The sequence below is a fragment of the Gymnoscopelus braueri genome (genome assembly GCF_963280865.1).
Source record: "Gymnoscopelus braueri genome assembly, chromosome: 21".
Classification (NCBI taxonomy): Eukaryota; Metazoa; Chordata; class Actinopteri; order Myctophiformes; family Myctophidae; genus Gymnoscopelus; species Gymnoscopelus braueri.
The window spans coordinates 20497017-20515424 of NC_137623.1; the positions used below are offsets into that span (position 1 = coordinate 20497017).

General features: G+C 39.6%; 3 protein-coding genes across 4 annotated transcripts in view; 2 read left to right on the forward strand and 1 right to left on the reverse strand.

Moving 5' to 3' along the window:
* LOC308077664 (collectin-12-like) overlaps positions 1-18408 on the forward strand; it is a gene marked incomplete at its 5' end in the record, with an annotated part of 253537 nt that overhangs the window by 149539 nt on the left and 85590 nt on the right. The gene's annotated exons all lie outside the window — the stretch shown is intronic.
* Positions 718-12461, forward strand: enosf1 (enolase superfamily member 1). 2 transcript variants are annotated; one of them, XM_080417728.1, is made up of 15 exons: positions 718-842; positions 2512-2614; positions 3502-3617; positions 4638-4724; positions 5409-5435; positions 5542-5614; positions 5736-5774; positions 6398-6480; positions 6583-6705; positions 7360-7494; positions 7878-7919; positions 8044-8173; positions 8942-9041; positions 9139-9220; positions 12177-12461. In XM_080417728.1, the coding sequence occupies exons 1-15, from the start codon at positions 762-764 to the stop codon at positions 12267-12269; spliced, it is 1314 nt and encodes a 437-aa protein (XP_080273854.1). In that variant the 5' UTR covers positions 718-761; the 3' UTR covers positions 12270-12461. The 2 variants fall into 2 exon arrangements, with proteins under 2 accessions (XP_080273854.1, XP_080273855.1); XM_080417729.1 differs by lacking the exon at positions 12177-12461 and adding an exon at positions 11829-11863 and having other exon boundaries at positions 9139-9243.
* On the reverse strand, positions 12824-16599 carry tyms (thymidylate synthetase). Its single transcript, XM_080418061.1, has 7 exons — positions 16293-16599; positions 15587-15660; positions 15041-15215; positions 14771-14872; positions 14241-14416; positions 14039-14110; positions 12824-13476 (listed from the first exon to the last, which is right to left on the reverse strand). Exons 1-7 carry the CDS (start codon positions 16516-16518, stop codon positions 13339-13341), a joined length of 963 nt encoding a protein of 320 aa, XP_080274187.1. The 5' UTR covers positions 16519-16599; the 3' UTR covers positions 12824-13338.

An 18408-nucleotide genomic window follows, 5' to 3' on the forward strand; every position in this document is an offset into this window, starting at 1 on the left:
TGCATAACACATGATAAGGAGAAGGGCTTTGTACAAAGTTGTAAAATCCTCATTTTATATAATTATGACTCATAATGTGGCTAGGCTTCATGTTACGTTTGGTGGGGAAATATGGCTTGATAGATACTGAGGGATTTGTAAAATAAAATAGAAGAAAAAAAATCTGATTTCATATTGTGGCATTGATCTTTCAGAATACTGTGTAATAATTATGTAATGTCATGTCCTACACAGTGGTGGAAAAAGTACTACATTTTTGTACTTAAGTAAAAAGTATCAATACTACAATACTCCAAGAAAAAGTCTGGTATTAACAATTTTTAGTAAAAGTACAAAGGTCATTATGCAGAACAGCAGAAGGTCCCATTTCACAAGTTTTCAACTGTATAAATTGTATAAAAATAGCTGGTCTACAAGCTCACGCATTGTGAGCTTGTAGATTTCCAAAAATGTTACTTCGGTACATACAGACAGACAGACAGTACTTGAGTAAATGTACTTAGTTACTTTCCACCACTGCACGTACATAATGAAAACAACCACTTTAACCAATCACAGATCGTAGTGGGCGGGATCAGAGCCTCCTTACATGGCTCTGGGCGGGATCAGAGCCTCCTTACATGGTTCTGGGCGGTATCAGAGCCTCCTTATATGGCTCTGGGCGGGATCAAGGAACGCTCGTTGAGGCTCAGGGTACTACTCTTCTTCCTGTTTCCCTGTCACTGACTGGACCGAGTTGATCCTGCAGGTTCAAATCAAATATGATCCATACAATCACTAAATTAAGTGTGAGAGACGTGAGATTCCCAACGTCTTTGGAGCAACATGGTTCAGATGCAATGGTAAGCATATGGTCTTCTCTCAGGCTTATTATGGCATTGATTGAATACTTTATTAACAGTTTGCAAAGACAGGCACAGGGAAGTGCAGTACAAGGTCTGTTAAGAGGATTTTAAACCCAAGAAAGCACTATGGCTTGTTTCCATTGGGGTCCTTTGTACTCAATTCATCGAAACATTTATTGACAGACAAATATACACTGCTATGCAAAAACATCCAAAACGGGTAGAAAATACAAAAATGTGCAGTAAACAGTTCGGGTGGTAGGCTTTGACCTTTTTTTTTTACAGGGGCCAGTGCCGAATTGCAGCCACCTGTAAGGAGAGGAGTCACATGAGTTTATTCTTTGAGACACACATCCGGGCTTTTGACCAATAAGCACCTTTGTTTGACCCGGATTCGGGACAGCTGACGCTTCTCCGGGCCAAACAAAGGCACCACGTGACGTTGATCCCCTTCCCCTATTCGCTCATACTAGAGCGTGCCCTTGGTGCCCACAAATAATCTAATACAACCACTATAGCTAATAATAACAACAACAACAACAATCATGATAATAATAATCAGAATAAACTAAAACAGTGAAATGGCTTCTATATTGAATGAAAGTATTGGTATCAAAATGTACTTAACACATTGACTGCCAGAGTTTATTCATAATGTACTCACCCACTGCCATAGCCCCTTTCGGGACCCTGTTTACCTTTTTTGTATTTGGGAAGGCGGTATACCAGGGTCCCTTGTTGGTTAGAACATGCTCTCTCGTACCGGCGGCTACCACTGTCTGGTCTCGGGCGTACAGCTCGTCGCTTAGAAGTTGCAGAGATTTCTCAAAGGTACCAACAAGAGCAATACTAACACGCGAGAAAGCGGCATCAAAAAGCGGGGATCGGCGATGCCGTTTAACATTTTTAATAATTTAGTAAACCTTAAGCTCCTTTCTCACACTCTGCTCCTGCAGCTCCACTTCCCATGTCCCGCCTCCCCGCGTTGTGATTGTCATGCAAGCGTGTAGGAGCTCGCCAATCAGAGGCAGTAACGTAGGACGCGCAGCTTGTCAGTCACCGCGGGGAGGCGGAACATGGGCAGTGGAGCAGAGTGTGAGAAATGAGCTTAAGGTTTACTAAATTATTAAAAATGTTAAACGGCATCGCCGATCTGGTATACCGCCTTCCCAAATACAAAAAAGGTAAACAGGGTCCCGAAAGGGGCTACCACTGCCAGCCATTTTAATTATGTTTTATAGAAAAAATGTGAATTATTTGTCTGTTACTTTTTTAACATTGAAGTGAATGGATTTTTATTTTTATTTTTATATATATCTCCTAATTAGTTGTGAATAACGAAAAAAATTAGAGAAACATTTTAGAAATTCAAAAACAAAATAAAAAATAATAATACAAAAGGGAGAATTCTCCCTATTGGCGGTGAAAAGGTGGATTTTCAATAGGGAGAATTCTCCCTATTGGCGGTGAATGTGTAGTAATACAAGTAGAAAGTACTCATTCTGCAGAATGTCCCATTTCACAAGTCTTCAAATGTATAAAAAAATATTTTTTGAAAATAGCCGATCTATAAGCTCACAATGCATCGCATCGCGACACATTGTGAGCTTGTAGATCTGCTACCATCCAGTTTTAATAAGTTGTAACCTTTCACATTAATTTGCAGCACACTGATCCGGACTATTCAGCCGCATATGTGGTTATTGACACCAATAACGGTCTGAAAGGCTATGGTCTGACATTTACTGTGGGGAGAGGCACAGAGATTGGTAAGATATATGCTCAGATATATTATTATTTATTTGTAATCATCAAGGTCATGGTTTTCAGTGGTGTAAAAAAGTACTACTTTTTTTTTACGTAACTGAAAGTACCAACACTGCAATGTAGAACTCTGTTACTTGTAAGAGTCCGGAATTCAATATCTACTTGAGTAAAAGTACAAAAGTATTGGTATCCAAAATGTACTTAAAGTACCAAAAGTAGAAAGATTCATTATGCAGAATGTCCCATTCCACAAGTTTTCAAATGTATACAAATCTTTTGAAAATAGCAGATCTACAAGCTCACAATACGACGCATTGTGAGCTTATCGGCTATAGATCGGCTATTTTCAAAAATGAAATGGTTTATGTATGTTTTGTAATAATAATCAAAATCTACAAAGTAACTAGTAGCTAAGGTTTTCAAATAATTGTTGTGGAGTAAAAGTACAATATTTGCCTCTGAGATGTAGTGGAGTAGAAGTAAAAGTACTGAAAATTGGAAGTACTCTTGTAAAGTGAAAATACCTCAAAATTGTGCTCAAGTACAGTACTTGAGTAAATGTACTTAGTTACTTTACACCACTGATGGTTTTATTAAATGTACTGTATGCTCTCTGGACTGCAAAACCTGTTGAGTCAGTAAATACTTAAAAGGTATGTTTACATTTTTGAATCATCTCTAGTGCCATCTTGTGGTAATATTAGTTAAGACAAGGACAATAATTTGAACCTGGATTTTTACCAAAATGTTGCTGCTGCTGCATCAAAATATAATGTAATTCATCCTACAGATATTTGAGTAGATGGTCTGGATGAGCTTAGTAAAGGCGGATGGGCGGTCACAGTCCTGTCAATCTTACCTAGCATGATTAAACCCACATGTTTTCTAGTTGTGTGTGCTGTGGAGGCCCTGTCAGACCTGGTTGTGGGGAAATCCTTAGAGGACATTACCAGAGACTTCCGTGGATTCTACCGCATCCTGACCAGTGATGGACAGATGAGATGGGTCAGTGAGCACGCACGCACACATACATAGATTACATAGATAGATAGACAGATGCCTTTATTGATCTAGCGGGGGAATTTCCTAGAGGCAGCACAGCTCTTCAGAGTTAAAGAGCTACAGGTACAGTGTAAGGAAAGTACTGTCGTATACAGCAAAGCAAAGGCTAACGTTAACCGTAAAAAAATTGGCAACCGGTTAACACTAACGGCTAATGGCAAACCGTAAAAAGAAAAAACATTTTATTGTGAAGGGCCAGGTCTACACCTGCAACCACACGTGATTTCCACTAAATTAACACTAGTAAACACAAAAAGAAGCGCGAGCAAAGAGAAGTGGTGTTTGGGATAAAAAAAAACTGTATTTTTCTTTTTTTAATTGGTAATTAGCGCTTTTTTTTGGGAACACATTTCCTTAACGGTTAATTATTAATTAATCCGTAAGGCCTAACGGCAACCGATTAATAAAATGTCTCCATTTGGCCATCCCTAACTCACACACATTTTAATTTATTTATTTGAGTCCACATTTATAAAATACATTACAAGGGCCCAAATATTTTCCAGTAGCTTCTGATGTCCTACATACTCGAAATAACATGTGTCTCAGGTAGCGCATGAATCCAAACCAGTTCAGAATGTAAACAACACACATGAACGTATTCACAGTCAACATAGGTCATACACTTCCGTCTGCCATATTAACAACACCGGGAAAAAATAAGGGTACAGGAAGCACCTTCTCCCCCAAATAGATCGACTGCCACACACACACACACACACACACACACACACACACACACACACACACACACACACACACACACACACACACACACACACACACACACACACACACACACACACACACACACACACACACACACACACACACACTGTGACACACACATCATCAATCATAACTGACACAACAAACCTTAATTGGTCCCTTCGTTGAAAGCTTTGGGCCGAGGAGTGACGGTGTGTGTGAAGGTGACATTTTTTGCCTCCTTCTGTAATACAGATCGGTCCAGAGAAAGGAGTTATCCACCTTGCCACCGCTGCAGTTCTCAATGCCGTGTGGGACCTGTGGGCAAGGACAGAAGGCAAGGTCAGACACCACTTTTAAACATTGGTCTCGACTCTAGAGGACTCTGGCATTATGAGTGACTCCTTGTGTCTACCCATTAGCAGTGGTGGAAAGTAACTAAGTACATTTACTCAAGTACTGCACTTAAGTACACATTTGAGGTATTTTTTACTTTACTGGAGTATTTACAAATTTCAATACTTTTACTTCGTACTCCTCTACATCTCAGAGGCAAATATACTTTTACTCCACTACAATCATTTATTTTTCTCTCTCTCCCTCTCTCTCTCCCTCTCTCTCTCTCTCTCTCTCTCTCTCTCTCTCTCTCTCTCTCTCGGTTTTATATACTCCAGCTATTTGAAAATAGCCGATCTACAAGCTCACAACAAGTCACATCGCGACGCGTTGTGAGCTTGTAGATTTTCCAAATAATTTTTATATTTGAAAACTTGTGAAAAATGGCATTCTGTGTAATGAATACTTTTACTTTTGGTACTTAAGTATATGTTGATGCAATGATGCCAATACTTTTGTACTTTTACTCAAGTAAATTGTGAATACCAGACTTTTACTTGTAACAGAGAGTATTTCTACATTGTTGCATTGATACTTTTACTTAAACAAATAATGTGAGTACTTCTTCCACCACTGCCATTAGCATGACAGAGTGTGACTCATAATAACCCATTATCACTTTTCTTGCAGCCGCTGTGGAAGCTGCTGGTTGACATGGTGAGTCACTAGGAATTCAATTAATTTCTTGTTTTTAAAATTTTTGTTTGCATCATAATCACAGGAAAATATTTAATGGTCTATTATTCTGGTATATCTGTCTTAGGATCCGAAGCAGATCATCTCCTGTATCGATTTCAGATATATCACCGATGCCCTTACAGAGCCGGAGGCTCTAGGTAAGACAGTGGTTTGGTTGCACAAAAAAATGGGTCACGATATGTGCAGATGGAGTCACACACAAAGACCAACCATAGGAACATTTTGTTCTAATGGACATGCTCTCTCTCTCTCTCTCAGACATACTAATGAAGGCAAAGGAAGGAAAACAGCAGAGAGGTAAGCAGTCTAAGCACACTACAGGGACACATTAACGGCCCAGATGAAGCTAAAACTGCCACTTCACAAATGAATACAGACTGAGCTCAAGTGCTTGGGGTTGCACAGTATGCCCTAACGTCCGTGACAGCTGTGTTACATGGCACTTAGCCAATCACCCCCCAGACATAACTGAAAACCAGTTACCGACAATCGACGATCTATAAAGTAGCCATTGCACTTTAACTCCCAATCTTCCGCTGTAATCTGAAGACTCGGCTCTTCAGACTCCACCTTAGCCCGTAGCACTTGCCCTAGCCTTGACGACCTTGCAGGCTAATGCAACGGTTAAAATGTAATTTAGACAGCATGTTATGTAGACAGATGCCAGGTTCACTTGTTGACCTGGCATCCTATAGTTTGTATAGTTTCAATGTACAGATCTTTTGATATTATACTGTTTGGACTGATGATAGGTTCTTGGTTTACCTATGATCCTAGATTACTATTTCTATGCATTTAATGTATTACCTTTTGTTTACCTTACTTACTGTAAATCGCTCTGGATTAAGAGCCGCTAACTGCCTAAATTGTAAATCAAGATGTATTATCTGTGTGGTGGCCTGTTTTGTTTTGCCTGCCAGAGGGCCAGATGCTGAAGGAGGGCTATCCTGCCTACACTACATCCTGTGCTTGGCTGGGATACTCGGACCAGCAGCTTAAAAAGGTTCCAGGACATCAACTGTATCCTATCATGGCATCAATTTTGACTTGTTGTGACATCTAAAAACAGCAGCTCTTCTAACCGCTGGTCCGTCTGTTTCTGAAGCTTTGCACAGATGCTCTCGCCAGCGGCTGGACCAGGTTCAAGGTGAAGGTCGGGGCAGACCTACAGGACGACAAGCGCAGGTGCGGCTTGATAAGGCAGATGATTGGACCCTCCAACACTTTGGTAAGTCTCATGGATTCAAGTTCTCAGTCGCCACGACTGATTTCAGTCTATTTGGATTCCATAGAAGCCAACTGCATGTCATCTATGGAAGCATGTTGCGCAGCGAAAATAGCCGATCTACAAGCTCTCAATGCGTCTGTGACGCATTGAGAGCTTGTAGACAGGCTATTTTCGGTTATTATTTTAAGAAGTTATTATTTCGAGAAGAAGTTATTATTTGAAGTGGACAAACTAGCAACAGGTTCAGAAGCATCTTCCATAAAATCTTAATAGTCTCGGATATTTCAGCAAAGGTTAAAGCCTCAATCTGTGATTTCTTCACCTGGTTGGCAGTATGTAGAACAGCACGAACAATATTACTAAAACATAATCATTTCATATATTGTGTTAATTGTTGTATAATCAGCGTTAGTGTGAGTGGGGGCTCCTTTCATGTTTCACAAATCGCACATTAGGGAAATTCAAAAGAAGCAGATCTACAAGCTCAAAACGCGTCGCTTCACGCCGCGTTTGGAGCTTGTGGATCTGCTACTTTTAGTGACGCTGTAGTATGATCAAGTAGGGTGTTAATTTACGCAAAAAAACACAAAAGGGTAAAATTTGGATATAAGAGGTTTCTGCCCAACAGCAACAATATCCTTTTTTGTGTGCTAGATGATTGATGCCAACCAGAGATGGGATGTGGGGGAGGCTATTAGCTGGACGACCAGCCTGGCGGAGTACAAACCTCTGTGGATCGAGGAGCCTACCTGTCCAGATGACATCCTGGGACATGCTGCCATCTCCAAGGTGAATACAAAGGAGGAAGGAGAGCGAGCACTACGTTATTTGATTCCAACATATTCAGCACCTCTAAATTAGGCCTGTCACAGTTATTACTTAATCGTCTAATCGCAATTATTTGACATCATAGCAATCATTTTGCATAATCGTCATAATCGTTTCCAAGTGAAAAATATTCATACATTTTCTAACATTTTCGAAATATAGTGTAAATAGCAGATCAACAAGCTCATGACGCTTGAGCCATTTCCATTTCTACTATTTTTAAACATTTTTGAAAATATAAAATTATAAATATCACTGAATATAACTTAATTGGCAAGCGATACCGTTGCATTGAAGAATGTATATAACCTAGACTTTTGTTCTTTTCTGTTGAATTGTTGCAGGCTCTGGCTCCACTTGGGATTGGAGTAGCTACAGGGGAGCAGGTCTGTGGATATTAAACTACTACAGCTTTACGTTTCTTCCTAGCCTAACGTGTCAACATCTGATGTATATAATTATAAATAATTACTTATGTGATGATGAGTTAAATGTTAACATCCCATCCAGTGTCACAACAGGGTGATGTTTAAGCAGTTCCTTCAGGCGTCAGCCCTGCAGTTTGTCCAAATAGACAGCTGCCGTCTGGGCAGTGTCAACGAGAACCTGGCTGTGCTGCTGATGGCTCACAAGTTCCAGGGTAAGACCAGGGGCCCTATCTTGCACAGGCCTTACCCCTTATGCCTAAACCTTTTTGGCATTTTTTTTACTATTTTGAATTGAAACAAATATATAGTTCAAATAGCCTATCTACAAGCTCACAACGTGTCAATGTAGATCAGCTATTTTCACTACTTTAAAATGTTTTTCAAAATAGTACAAAATGCCTAAAACATGTAGGCATAAGGGATAAGGCGGCGTGCAATATAGGGCCCCAAGTGTCCAACAGGTAGTGATGGCTGCTTTACGCTTAACTTTTTCCCTCTTAAATGTTTTTAATGCAGTACACTAGAGGTTCTAATTAGTTTTAACATATGCTGTAGCAAATTAACACTACACTTAAAATGGATCTTTAGCAACAATAACTAATATTAGTTGTTATGTCCATCACAGCCACGTAAAACAAGATTTCCAATGAATGGACACAGATTAGAATTAACCACCCGTGTACATTCGGCTTTGTCAAGTGTCTGTATACGAACACAATTGGATCGTGTTCGGGGGAGGGTGATATTTGTCACTGCACGTATTCCTACAGATCGGGGCGGCACCTGTCAGTGAGGAGTCAGTAGGCTGCAACAACAGCAGTGACAGAACGCAAATGTGTGTGGGGAGGAATCAATTGACATAACGATTAAATTGGGGAGAAAGGGGGTTAAAAAAGAAAATAAATTAGTATGAAATAGGGCGTAGCATATAGTGAATAGCGTATCAGTTTTGAAACCATGTTTCTCACTTCTTTTGTCAGTGCCCGTGTGTCCCCACGCTGGAGGAGTTGGTCTGTGTGAGCTTGTTCAACACCTGATCCTTTTCGACTATATTTCGGTGTCTGCAAACCTTGACAACCGGTGAGAACATTGCTTGTGTTTTTGCTGTCAGTTTCAGCTGCTGGCCGTCGTCACAGATAACCACATTATAATTATGGGACATATCCTTATCTTTTAGGATGTGTGAATATGTTGACCACCTCCATGAGCATTTCACCTGTCCTGTTGTAATTCGCGACGCCCACTACATGCCCCCCAAGGTAAGAGAGCACATTGTAGTCAGGTTCACTATGTCAAAACATATACTTTCGTTCAAAATTTGTGGAGATTAGCAAAACTCTACATTTTTTTAATCTTCAGAACATAGGGAATCCAAAAATCAATGTTTGCATTTGCACAGATACCTGCATGGCGGCCATATTGTATGTTCAATATGAACAACATAAAATATAGCCTAATTTGTGCTATCTTGGATTCTAGACAACCAACTTTAATTAAATATGTTTTCCAGGTCAAGGAGTCGAATACAGACCTCAATTTAGTTCTCAGGATTAGAGAAAAGCAAGAAAACAATTGTAAATGTAAAACTTAGTCTTTATAGTTGTGTAGTAACTTGTAAAGAAATGGGTGAGAAACTCCATTGTTTCTGTTGTTTTCAAAGAGGAGAAAAGAAAAGAAGAGGGGGGGTTAGGGAGAGCAAGGAGAACAATCTAACAGTAATAGAAAACATGTCAAGGATAAATGGCATAAACCAACAGATACAGTATGTACATGAGGTTAGACATAAGGTGCAAGGTGGTGACACTTTGGTAGGTCTACATTAGCAGCAGTGTACATGAGACAACAGGTGCAAAAACAGTATCAACGATTGAACTATATACATACAATATCTACTAGATCTATAATTCAGGAATATTCTTTTACAGCTCGTCATCACTGTCCGGGGTGTCATTTTCAGCATTACAGACATGTCATTTTCGCAGTCACTTCCACACAAAGTTCTGTGCAAGCCAAGTTGTGTCTCCTGCATGAACTTCTCTGGGTTGTGCAATGAAGGTTTTGCACTGACATCTGACCACTAACAGAAACTAACAGAGGAAGGCGACCTAACACAGGAGGTGAATGATGCATTGGCCAACTTTGTATGATGTACTGCCCAAAGGGCATTCATATAACAAGCATTCCTGACTAAGGCATCTGTTTTGCAAACATCTGGCAGAAAGCAGCAAGTTTCCTCCTACAGTTGGTGCCCATGGTGTGGTACCAAGCCACTGTGATGTGGCAGAGTCTTTTTGACCCACTCAAACATGGAGCCATGGTGAGATACTACCTACCACCACAAAGGTTCCTCCTGCACCACAGGCCATTGTAGAGTTGGTCAGATGTCAGTGCAAAACCCATTGTACAGCCCAGAGATGTTCATGCAGGAGACACAACTTGGCTTGCACAGAACTTTGTGTGGAAGTGACTGCGAAAACGACGCAGACTGTAATGCTGAAAATGACACTCCGGACAGTGATGTAAAAGAATATTACTGAATGATAGATGATATTGTATATAGTTCAATCTTATAACTCGTCAATACTGTTTTTGCATACCTGCTGCTAATGTAGACCTACCAAAGTGTCACCACCTTGCACCTTATGTCTAACCTCATGTACATACTGTATCTGTTGGTTTATGCCATTTGTATATCCTTGACATGTTTACTGTTAGATTGTTCTCCTTGCTCTCCCTGACCCCCCCTCTTCTTTTCTTTTCTTCTCTTTGAAAACAACAGTCATAAACAATGCAGTTTTTCACCCATTTCTTTACACCTGTAAACCTGTGGTGTAATAAAATCAATGATGTGTTGATACTACACAAATATAAAGACTATATTTTCCATTTACATGTGTTTTCTTGCTTTTATATAATAACTAAATTGAGGTCTGTATTGGACTCCTTGACCTGGAAACATATTTAACTAAGGTTGGTTGTCTAGAATCCAAGATAAAATTACGCTATATATTTTATGTCGTCCATATATGGTGGGCCATGCAGGTATCTGTGCAAATGCAAACAAGGATTTTTGGATTCCTCACGCTCTGAAGATTCCAAAAGTGTAGTTTTGCTAACGTAAACCTTTTAACGAAAATACATTTTCTAACATAGTAAACCTGAATTTCCCTGGCCATACCCTAGGTGGCGCTACTGCAAGTCCCTGTGCACAATCCTTTATGTCTCTATTGGATTCCTTGACCCAGAAAACATGGGATTAGCATATTTAATTAACTTTCTATGTTGTTTAGAAGCAAAGATATCACAAATTATATATTTTATGGCGGCCATTTTGAACGTCCAATAGATGGGTTTCCGCGCGACGTCATCACAGAGCAGAGTGCGCAATCTGCGCATGCTTGGGGTAGAACGAACCGGAAGTGCCCTTCACTCTGTTGTTTGGTTCGGGATTTAGATAGGCATAATGCTGCTATTATAGGCATAATAGGCATAATGCTGCTATTATATACAAACAGATCCAACTTCCGACAAATCATTTTTATTGAGTAAAGAAGATATTACAAACTGCATAATTTAATCTACTTTCATTAAACCCGGTGAAGACCATTTCTTTTATGAATGTACAATGGCCAGAGCTGCTGCGGGTAATAGCGCCCTCTATAGGCTCATCCCTCCACTGCTCGCGCATCATCCTCTCATGTTTACAAACAGGAAACCCATCTATATGGCGGACATGCAGGTGTCTGTGCAAATGCAAACATAGATTTTTGGATTCCCCATGTTCTGAAGATAAAAATGATGTATTGTTTTGCTAATCTCCACAAATGTTGAACAAAAACACATAGTGAACCTGACTATTGGTAATAGACTACTTTGAGGACCAAAACTCAAGACTCACTTTTAACCCATTAAGGCCAGAGGCCGATTCTACAAACCCCTTTTAAATTCTCAAAAATGTTCTATTATTTTTGTAATGTAGCTTTCTTTTTTTTGTCTGGTTTTGTTGATTTTGGGGACATTCTTTTATAAGTCCCCTTAGGATGTTAAGATTTTTTTGCTAAATGTATTTCACTCTGCATTTTGTTCATTTTGTTATGTCTACTGCTTCATTGTGAAAATAAACTTGAATCTATTAAGTACTTCAGAGTTCTTCTAAATGGATTGCTTCAGGCAGCGGTCTGTCTGGCTACATGATGTGGTTCTTTCTGTTGGCAGGATCCAGGCTATTCTTGTGAGATGTTTGAGTCATCTGTGCAAGCACACCAGTACCCGAATGGGGAGACATGGAAGAAGCTCTTAGACAAATGAGGGATGCTGCTGAAATGACCTGAGGGGTAATTTACTAATTCTGCAATCGGATTGCACTCCACTGGGTGAAATTGTAATACACTATTGTAGATTATCTCATCTTTAATATCCCCACACAACTTTAAACTGTCAAATGTATCAGATTTCCTTGCAACTTTTATCATTTAAATTGTGTTAAAGGAATATTACCTGATGTGAGCTCTTTTTTTTTTATAGCAAATGATATGTTTGAACTGATCAGTGAGACACTGATCAGTTCATAATTTGTGCCTTGCTGTGCAAAATATGGAATAAAAAAAATATGTATATAATTTGCTCTAATAATCTACAAGCTCACAATGCTTGTACGCTTGGACCCCAATGGAAACAAGCCATAGGCTTTCTTGGGTTTAAAATTCTCTTGGCAGACTTTGTATTGAACTGTACTTTCCTGTGCTTTTAACTAATCAATCGTCATGCCCAAAATAGGGACGCCAAATGATAGTTCCAATCAATAATACAAGACACCATTCTATAAATTATTTATTTACAGATTTAGATATGAACTGTTAAACAAGATGAACATAAGATAATTTAAAACGGATACATGTGTAGTTACCAAAGATATCTACAGCCATGAATGAAGGGTAGTCTCTACTAAAAACGAAATTTTTTACGAGACTTTATATCTACCGCTAAACATGAGTTCAAAATGTTCATATTATTCACCGGTTCTTAATGTGTAACAGTAAATAGTAAACAAACCAACATACAATGTATACAGGCCAGGGTATCTGTACATTTCTAAAGTAACTAATGGACTTTTAAGACCTTTTTAATACCAAATTGTCAAATGGTACGTAAGAAAGAGGCACTGCAAGGCATTGTAAACTTGTAGTTCGGCTATCTTCACTATATTTATCTAGAACCGAGTCAAACTAAATGTAATGGCTACAATTCCAAGTGCTTGTCAGGGTGGGGGTCCCTTGTTCAAATATGATTATTTTGGGGAGTCGTGGCCTGAACAGTTTGGGAACCCTTGCTGTACAGTAGGACTGATGAATCGATGTATAATCTGTCATTTGAAGATTTAAACGGCCATCTGCATTTTGATAGTGGGATGGGGATTATAGTCACAGATCTCAAAGTCATCTGCACAGAAATCGTTTATGTTCTCCACCTTCCTGAGGATCTTCAGTTTGGGGAACGGGCGAATCTCTCTCTGGAGCTGCATAGGAGGAGGATACACAGTTTAGACAGAAATCCAGACAACTCGGCAATCAAACCTAAAACATGCAGGTACTATAGAATTTGCCTATGATGTGTGGGCCAAATCTATGTGTGATTTCTTTCTTTTTACATTTACCACCAATATTCTTATTCTGGGGGAACATTTGCAGACAATAGCAGATCTACAAGCTTGTAGATCTGCTATTTTCGGCAAAGAGATTTGGTGTACAGGGAAAAAAGGGTCAAGTTTACTTGAGTATTGAGGGTTTAAGTGGATAAATGTCTGAAAATACACATTAACAAAACATAAATTTACACATGATAGTGCTGTCCAATAAGTCCATGAAGCCGTTTACAAAATCAATGAAAAAGTACAATTTTATACAGTGGGGTCCCTGCTTCATCTCTCTCTCAGCTAAGGGGTCCTTGGTCTGAAAAACGTCGAAGACCCCTGTTCTAAAAGATCTAATTGGGACTCACCAGTGACTCTGGCCACGAGCAAATTGATATCTCTGGTCAACATAATGTTTAGCCATAAATCATTTTTCTTATTCACGCACCTGTGTTTTGAGGGGTTCAATGTGGTTGATGTAGACGTGAGCGTCTCCCAGGGTGTGCACAAAATCACCAGGCTGGAGGAACATTGAAAGCAACTTTTTAAACACAAAAAGAAACTTCAATTTAATGACAAATAACTCTCTAATTAGTCTAATAAGTCTCTGAAGAGCCTCTCCAGTAAACAAAACAAACGCCCTCCCTCACCTTCAGTCCTGTGATGTGTGCGATCATGTAGGTTAGAAGGGCATAACTGGCAATGTTGAAGGGCACTCCCAAACCCATGTCCCCTGAACGCTGGTACAGCTGGCACGACAGTTCCCCATCACACACGTAGAACTGGCACAGGGCATGGCAGGGGGGCAGCGCCATGAGGGGCAGGTCTGCAACAACACACACACACACACACACACACGTCAACTGAAGTCCAACATTAACATACTAGTGGTGCACCCCCAAATGTTTTAGGGGGCACAAATTCATAAACATTTAGTAGACATATTTAAACTTTTTACGATGTTTCGTAAATCATACTAGAGTGTCACACAAAAGTAGTGCAAATAGCATGTCTACAAGTTCGCATCGCGATGTGACATGTTGTGAGCTTGGAGATCAGCTATTTTCTCTTTTATATACTAAAGAAACCGTTATGGCCGTGCAAGGTTTCCACCCGACACCAAAAATATCAACCATTAGAAATAGTTTTTTGTTGTTTGTAAACCGTGTCCATGTATTACCTTTGGGGTTCCAAGCACACATGATAATCCTCCTGTCTTCTGGGTTGGTTTTAATTGTGTCAATGACTTTCTGCAACTGGTCAACACCTTGTCCTGTGTAATCTATAGAGAGGAGGTATTGAATTGATTAGTAATGCACTCAACAACTGTATTCATTAGAAACATTTAATTATTTTTTGCAAACGATAACGTCTCGTGGCTGATATTCACTGAACTATTAGTCCATGCATTTTCAATCAATAAACCGGGCCTGGGTATGACATACTGTACCTGCATGCATGTCTGTGTACTCTGCGCCGTAATGCCTCCATTGGAACCCGTAGACCGGTCCCAGGTCTCCCTCCTCTCGGTCCGTGAACCCACTCTTGTCCAGGAACTGCCGTGATCCGTTGGCGTCCCAAATCTTCACCCCCTTTTCTGACAGCTCCTTGGCATTTGTTGAACCCTGAGAAACACACCCACGTGCCATGATGGCATGTCAGTCACCCCTTTATACTGTATAGCACTGGCTCTTTTTCATTTCAAGGACCACCCCATAATGATATGTATTTGGCCACCGACCACCAGGGACCCCATAAGAGAGGAGAACATGAATCCAAATCTTTCAAGTTTAGTCAAAAAAGAAATTATAGCTGAAGCTGAAGGGTTAAGTGGTAAACTTATTTTGATGCTATATTCTTAAGTTTAATTTAGCTGGGGACCCCCTGGAACCCCCGGACCCCACTTTGAGAACCACTGCTTTATATCAACGTTTGAAACAGTGACATTATTAGTTGTAATCTTAAATGATAACATTTACTGTATATCCTCACTCACCTTGACAAACCACAGCAGCTCTTCTAGAATTCCTTTCCAAAAGACTCTTTTAGTCGTCAGCAAGGGAAACTGATCTGTAAAGATTACATTAGGGTTAATATCGCCAAGATCTTCTAAAATGTTTGCCTATTAATGACAAAATAGGGACGCCAGGTTGAAAGTGACCGTGAACAGAAGAGTGGGCACTTATAAAGGAAGAGTGGGCACCTCGATGTTAAATGGCATTTTTTCCCCCCAAAATGGTAAAAAAAAAAGTGACAATTATAAGGCCTAACATTTCTACAAATTGCTGCAAAACCTGTATATCCTGTCATTTTGGGCATACACAAGAAGTTGAAGGGTAAATGTAAGTCTGATAATGATGTGCCATGCATGTTCACATCATGTACGTTACATTACTTAAGACAATTTTCGAATTCTTTATTATTTTTACATTTAGATAGATATGTATACATTTTAAAACTTGTGAAATGGGACATTTCATGCATAATGAGTACTTCTATTTTTGGTTCTAAGTACATTTTGATGCCAATACTCGAGTAAATTTGGAACACTGGACCTTTACTTGTAACAGAGTATTTCTACATTGATTGTGGTGGTGATACTTTTACTCAAGTAAAAATAAGTACTTCTTCCATCACTCAATATATGACAACTTCAAGTGACAACAAACAAACTCAAAGAAAGCCCTCGCTCTCTCTCTCACCTCTGAGACTGTATCTCCCCTGAGATCCGAACACAGAGACCACTCCTGTTCCAGTTCTGTCTCCCTTGCTGTGTCCATGTTGCAGAATGTACTCGATCTGCTTCAGATAGCCTCTCTCATCACAGAACAACCCGAACGAACTGCTTTCCACGTTCTTCTTTCCCTCTTCTTTTTTAAGATCTTCTTTTGGTTGATCCACCGCGTGTATTTCTGACGTGGCTGGCATTTTTCCTCTTAAACTCTGAAACGATTCACGTTGTTAAAGTTTGGCTGAATGTGCAACACGAACGAACACAAGATAAGTTTGTATAATGATTTGAAATGAATTCCCGGGTTATTTTTGGGACCCGCACAGCCCACAGCAGTGTTGCCAAATATTGCGAGAGAAATAAGCAACTAGGTCTATGAAAACAAGCCCAAAAGGCCACATGAGCATTGGATATATTATTTAAATAGCAGATCTACAAGCTCACAACTCGTCGCTGTGAGCTTACTTAGACCAAAAAAGAGCTTGTAGATCAAAAAAGTGAAACATTTCGAATATTCTTTGAACATTTTGACAACACCAATCTGGTACAGGGGCTGAGGGGCATAGACAGTAAAAAGTAGTACAGGGTCACACAAAATACTTTTAGATGGGGGTCCGTCCGTGGACTGACAAATATTAATGGGGGGGGTCCTTGACATGAAAATGTTTGAGAACCACTGGTTTAAACAACATTAGGAAACGAGGCCAAAATAAGCAACTTCACTTAGGAAACAAGCCCAAAAAAACTAATATTTACAAGCAACTTCACAGAGAAATAAGCCAAAAGTCGCTTATAATAAGCGGACATGGCAACACTGGCTGGTGGCCGCACCTCCCACAGTCACGTAAGCATGAACGGCCAATGAGCAGCTCGAAAACACTTCCTTATTGTGAACATCTCGTGCCTCTTCCTGTGCATCCAGCCAATAAGGGAAAGTCGCGCACATTTTCAGTCACGCCTCTGTGGTGAAGTCTTTTCAGCTGTCAAAAAACAAAAACAAAACATGTTTCGCCCACTATTATCACACAATGAAAACACAGGGATTACATATGTAGGCTACTCACATTTTGTACTTCAGTAAAAGTAGCAATACCACTATGTAGAAATAAAAGTCTATTTGCATCAACAAGGTCCCATTTCACAAGTGTCCAAATGTATAAAAATGCTTTGAAAATAGCTGATCTACAAGCTCGCTTTGCAAAGCGTTGTGAGCTTGTAGATCGGCTATTTTCAAATAGCCTAAGTATAAATAGGGCTGAAGTGGTTAATGCATGTCTTGTAATAATAATCAAAATCTACAAAGTAACTAGTAACTAACATTTTCCCATGCAGTGAAGTAAAAAGTACAATATTTGCCTCTGAGATGTAGTGGAGTAGAAGAAAATGTATAGAAAATTGGAAATAATCCTAAAAAGTGCACTTAAGTAGGATTACAGTAGGTAGCCTACTTGAGTACATGTTGTAATTACTTTACACCACTAGAATAGGATACATAATATAATGCAGGTGACTTGCTCTAATCGAGACAGATCTAAATAGCAGGCCTAGTTACATACATAGTGACAGTAAAATTCTGTCATTGATATATCATAATCTACTGTTCGTTTAGACACTTCAGCTCAGGAATAACCAATACCATTTATTAACGATTTACCATATTGCATATATCACCATTTACTGCAATATTAACCATTTACTGCAATGATATTACATTCAGATTTGGCTGTGTGACTCTGCTCATGTGATATTACAGATTACCACCTGCGCACGCAGGACAACAGATTCTGAAATCACAATCCAATTTAAGTTGATGATTAATTGTCACTCAAATAATTACGATTAACCATTTAATTGTGTGTTTGGCATTGAACATTGGAACAATTAAGCCTTTTAGGCTTTGTAATCAAACATTGTACAGGGCAGATAATATGACAAATAACTGAAATATATATACAAATTTCGAGCAGGGGGACCTACAGACAAAAAAAAAAAAAAAAAAAAAAATACCCAGGGGGTCCCTGGACCCCTTGGGGGGGGGGGGGGGGGGGGTAACAGCAGGCAGCTCAAATTTCGATTAGGGGGACCTT

Excerpts from the sequence above, each read along its gene's own strand:
- enosf1 (XM_080417728.1), top strand. The coding sequence starts at position 762 with ATGATCCATACAATCACTAAATTAAGTGTGAGAGACGTGAGATTCCCA. Across the intron at positions 7,920-8,043 it reads GAGTAGCTACAGGGGAGCAG|TGTCACAACAGGGTGATGTT; the intron begins GTCTGTGGATAT and ends CATCCCATCCAG. Across the intron at positions 9,221-12,176 it reads CCCACTACATGCCCCCCAAG|GATCCAGGCTATTCTTGTGA; the intron begins GTAAGAGAGCAC and ends TTCTGTTGGCAG.
- tyms (XM_080418061.1), bottom strand. The coding sequence starts at position 16,518 with ATGCCAGCCACGTCAGAAATACACGCGGTGGATCAACCAAAAGAAGAT. Across the intron at positions 15,661-16,292 it reads GGGGAGATACAGTCTCAGAG|ATCAGTTTCCCTTGCTGACG; the intron begins GTGAGAGAGAGA and ends TAATCTTTACAG. Across the intron at positions 15,216-15,586 it reads AGCTGCTGTGGTTTGTCAAG|GGTTCAACAAATGCCAAGGA; the intron begins GTGAGTGAGGAT and ends TGTGTTTCTCAG.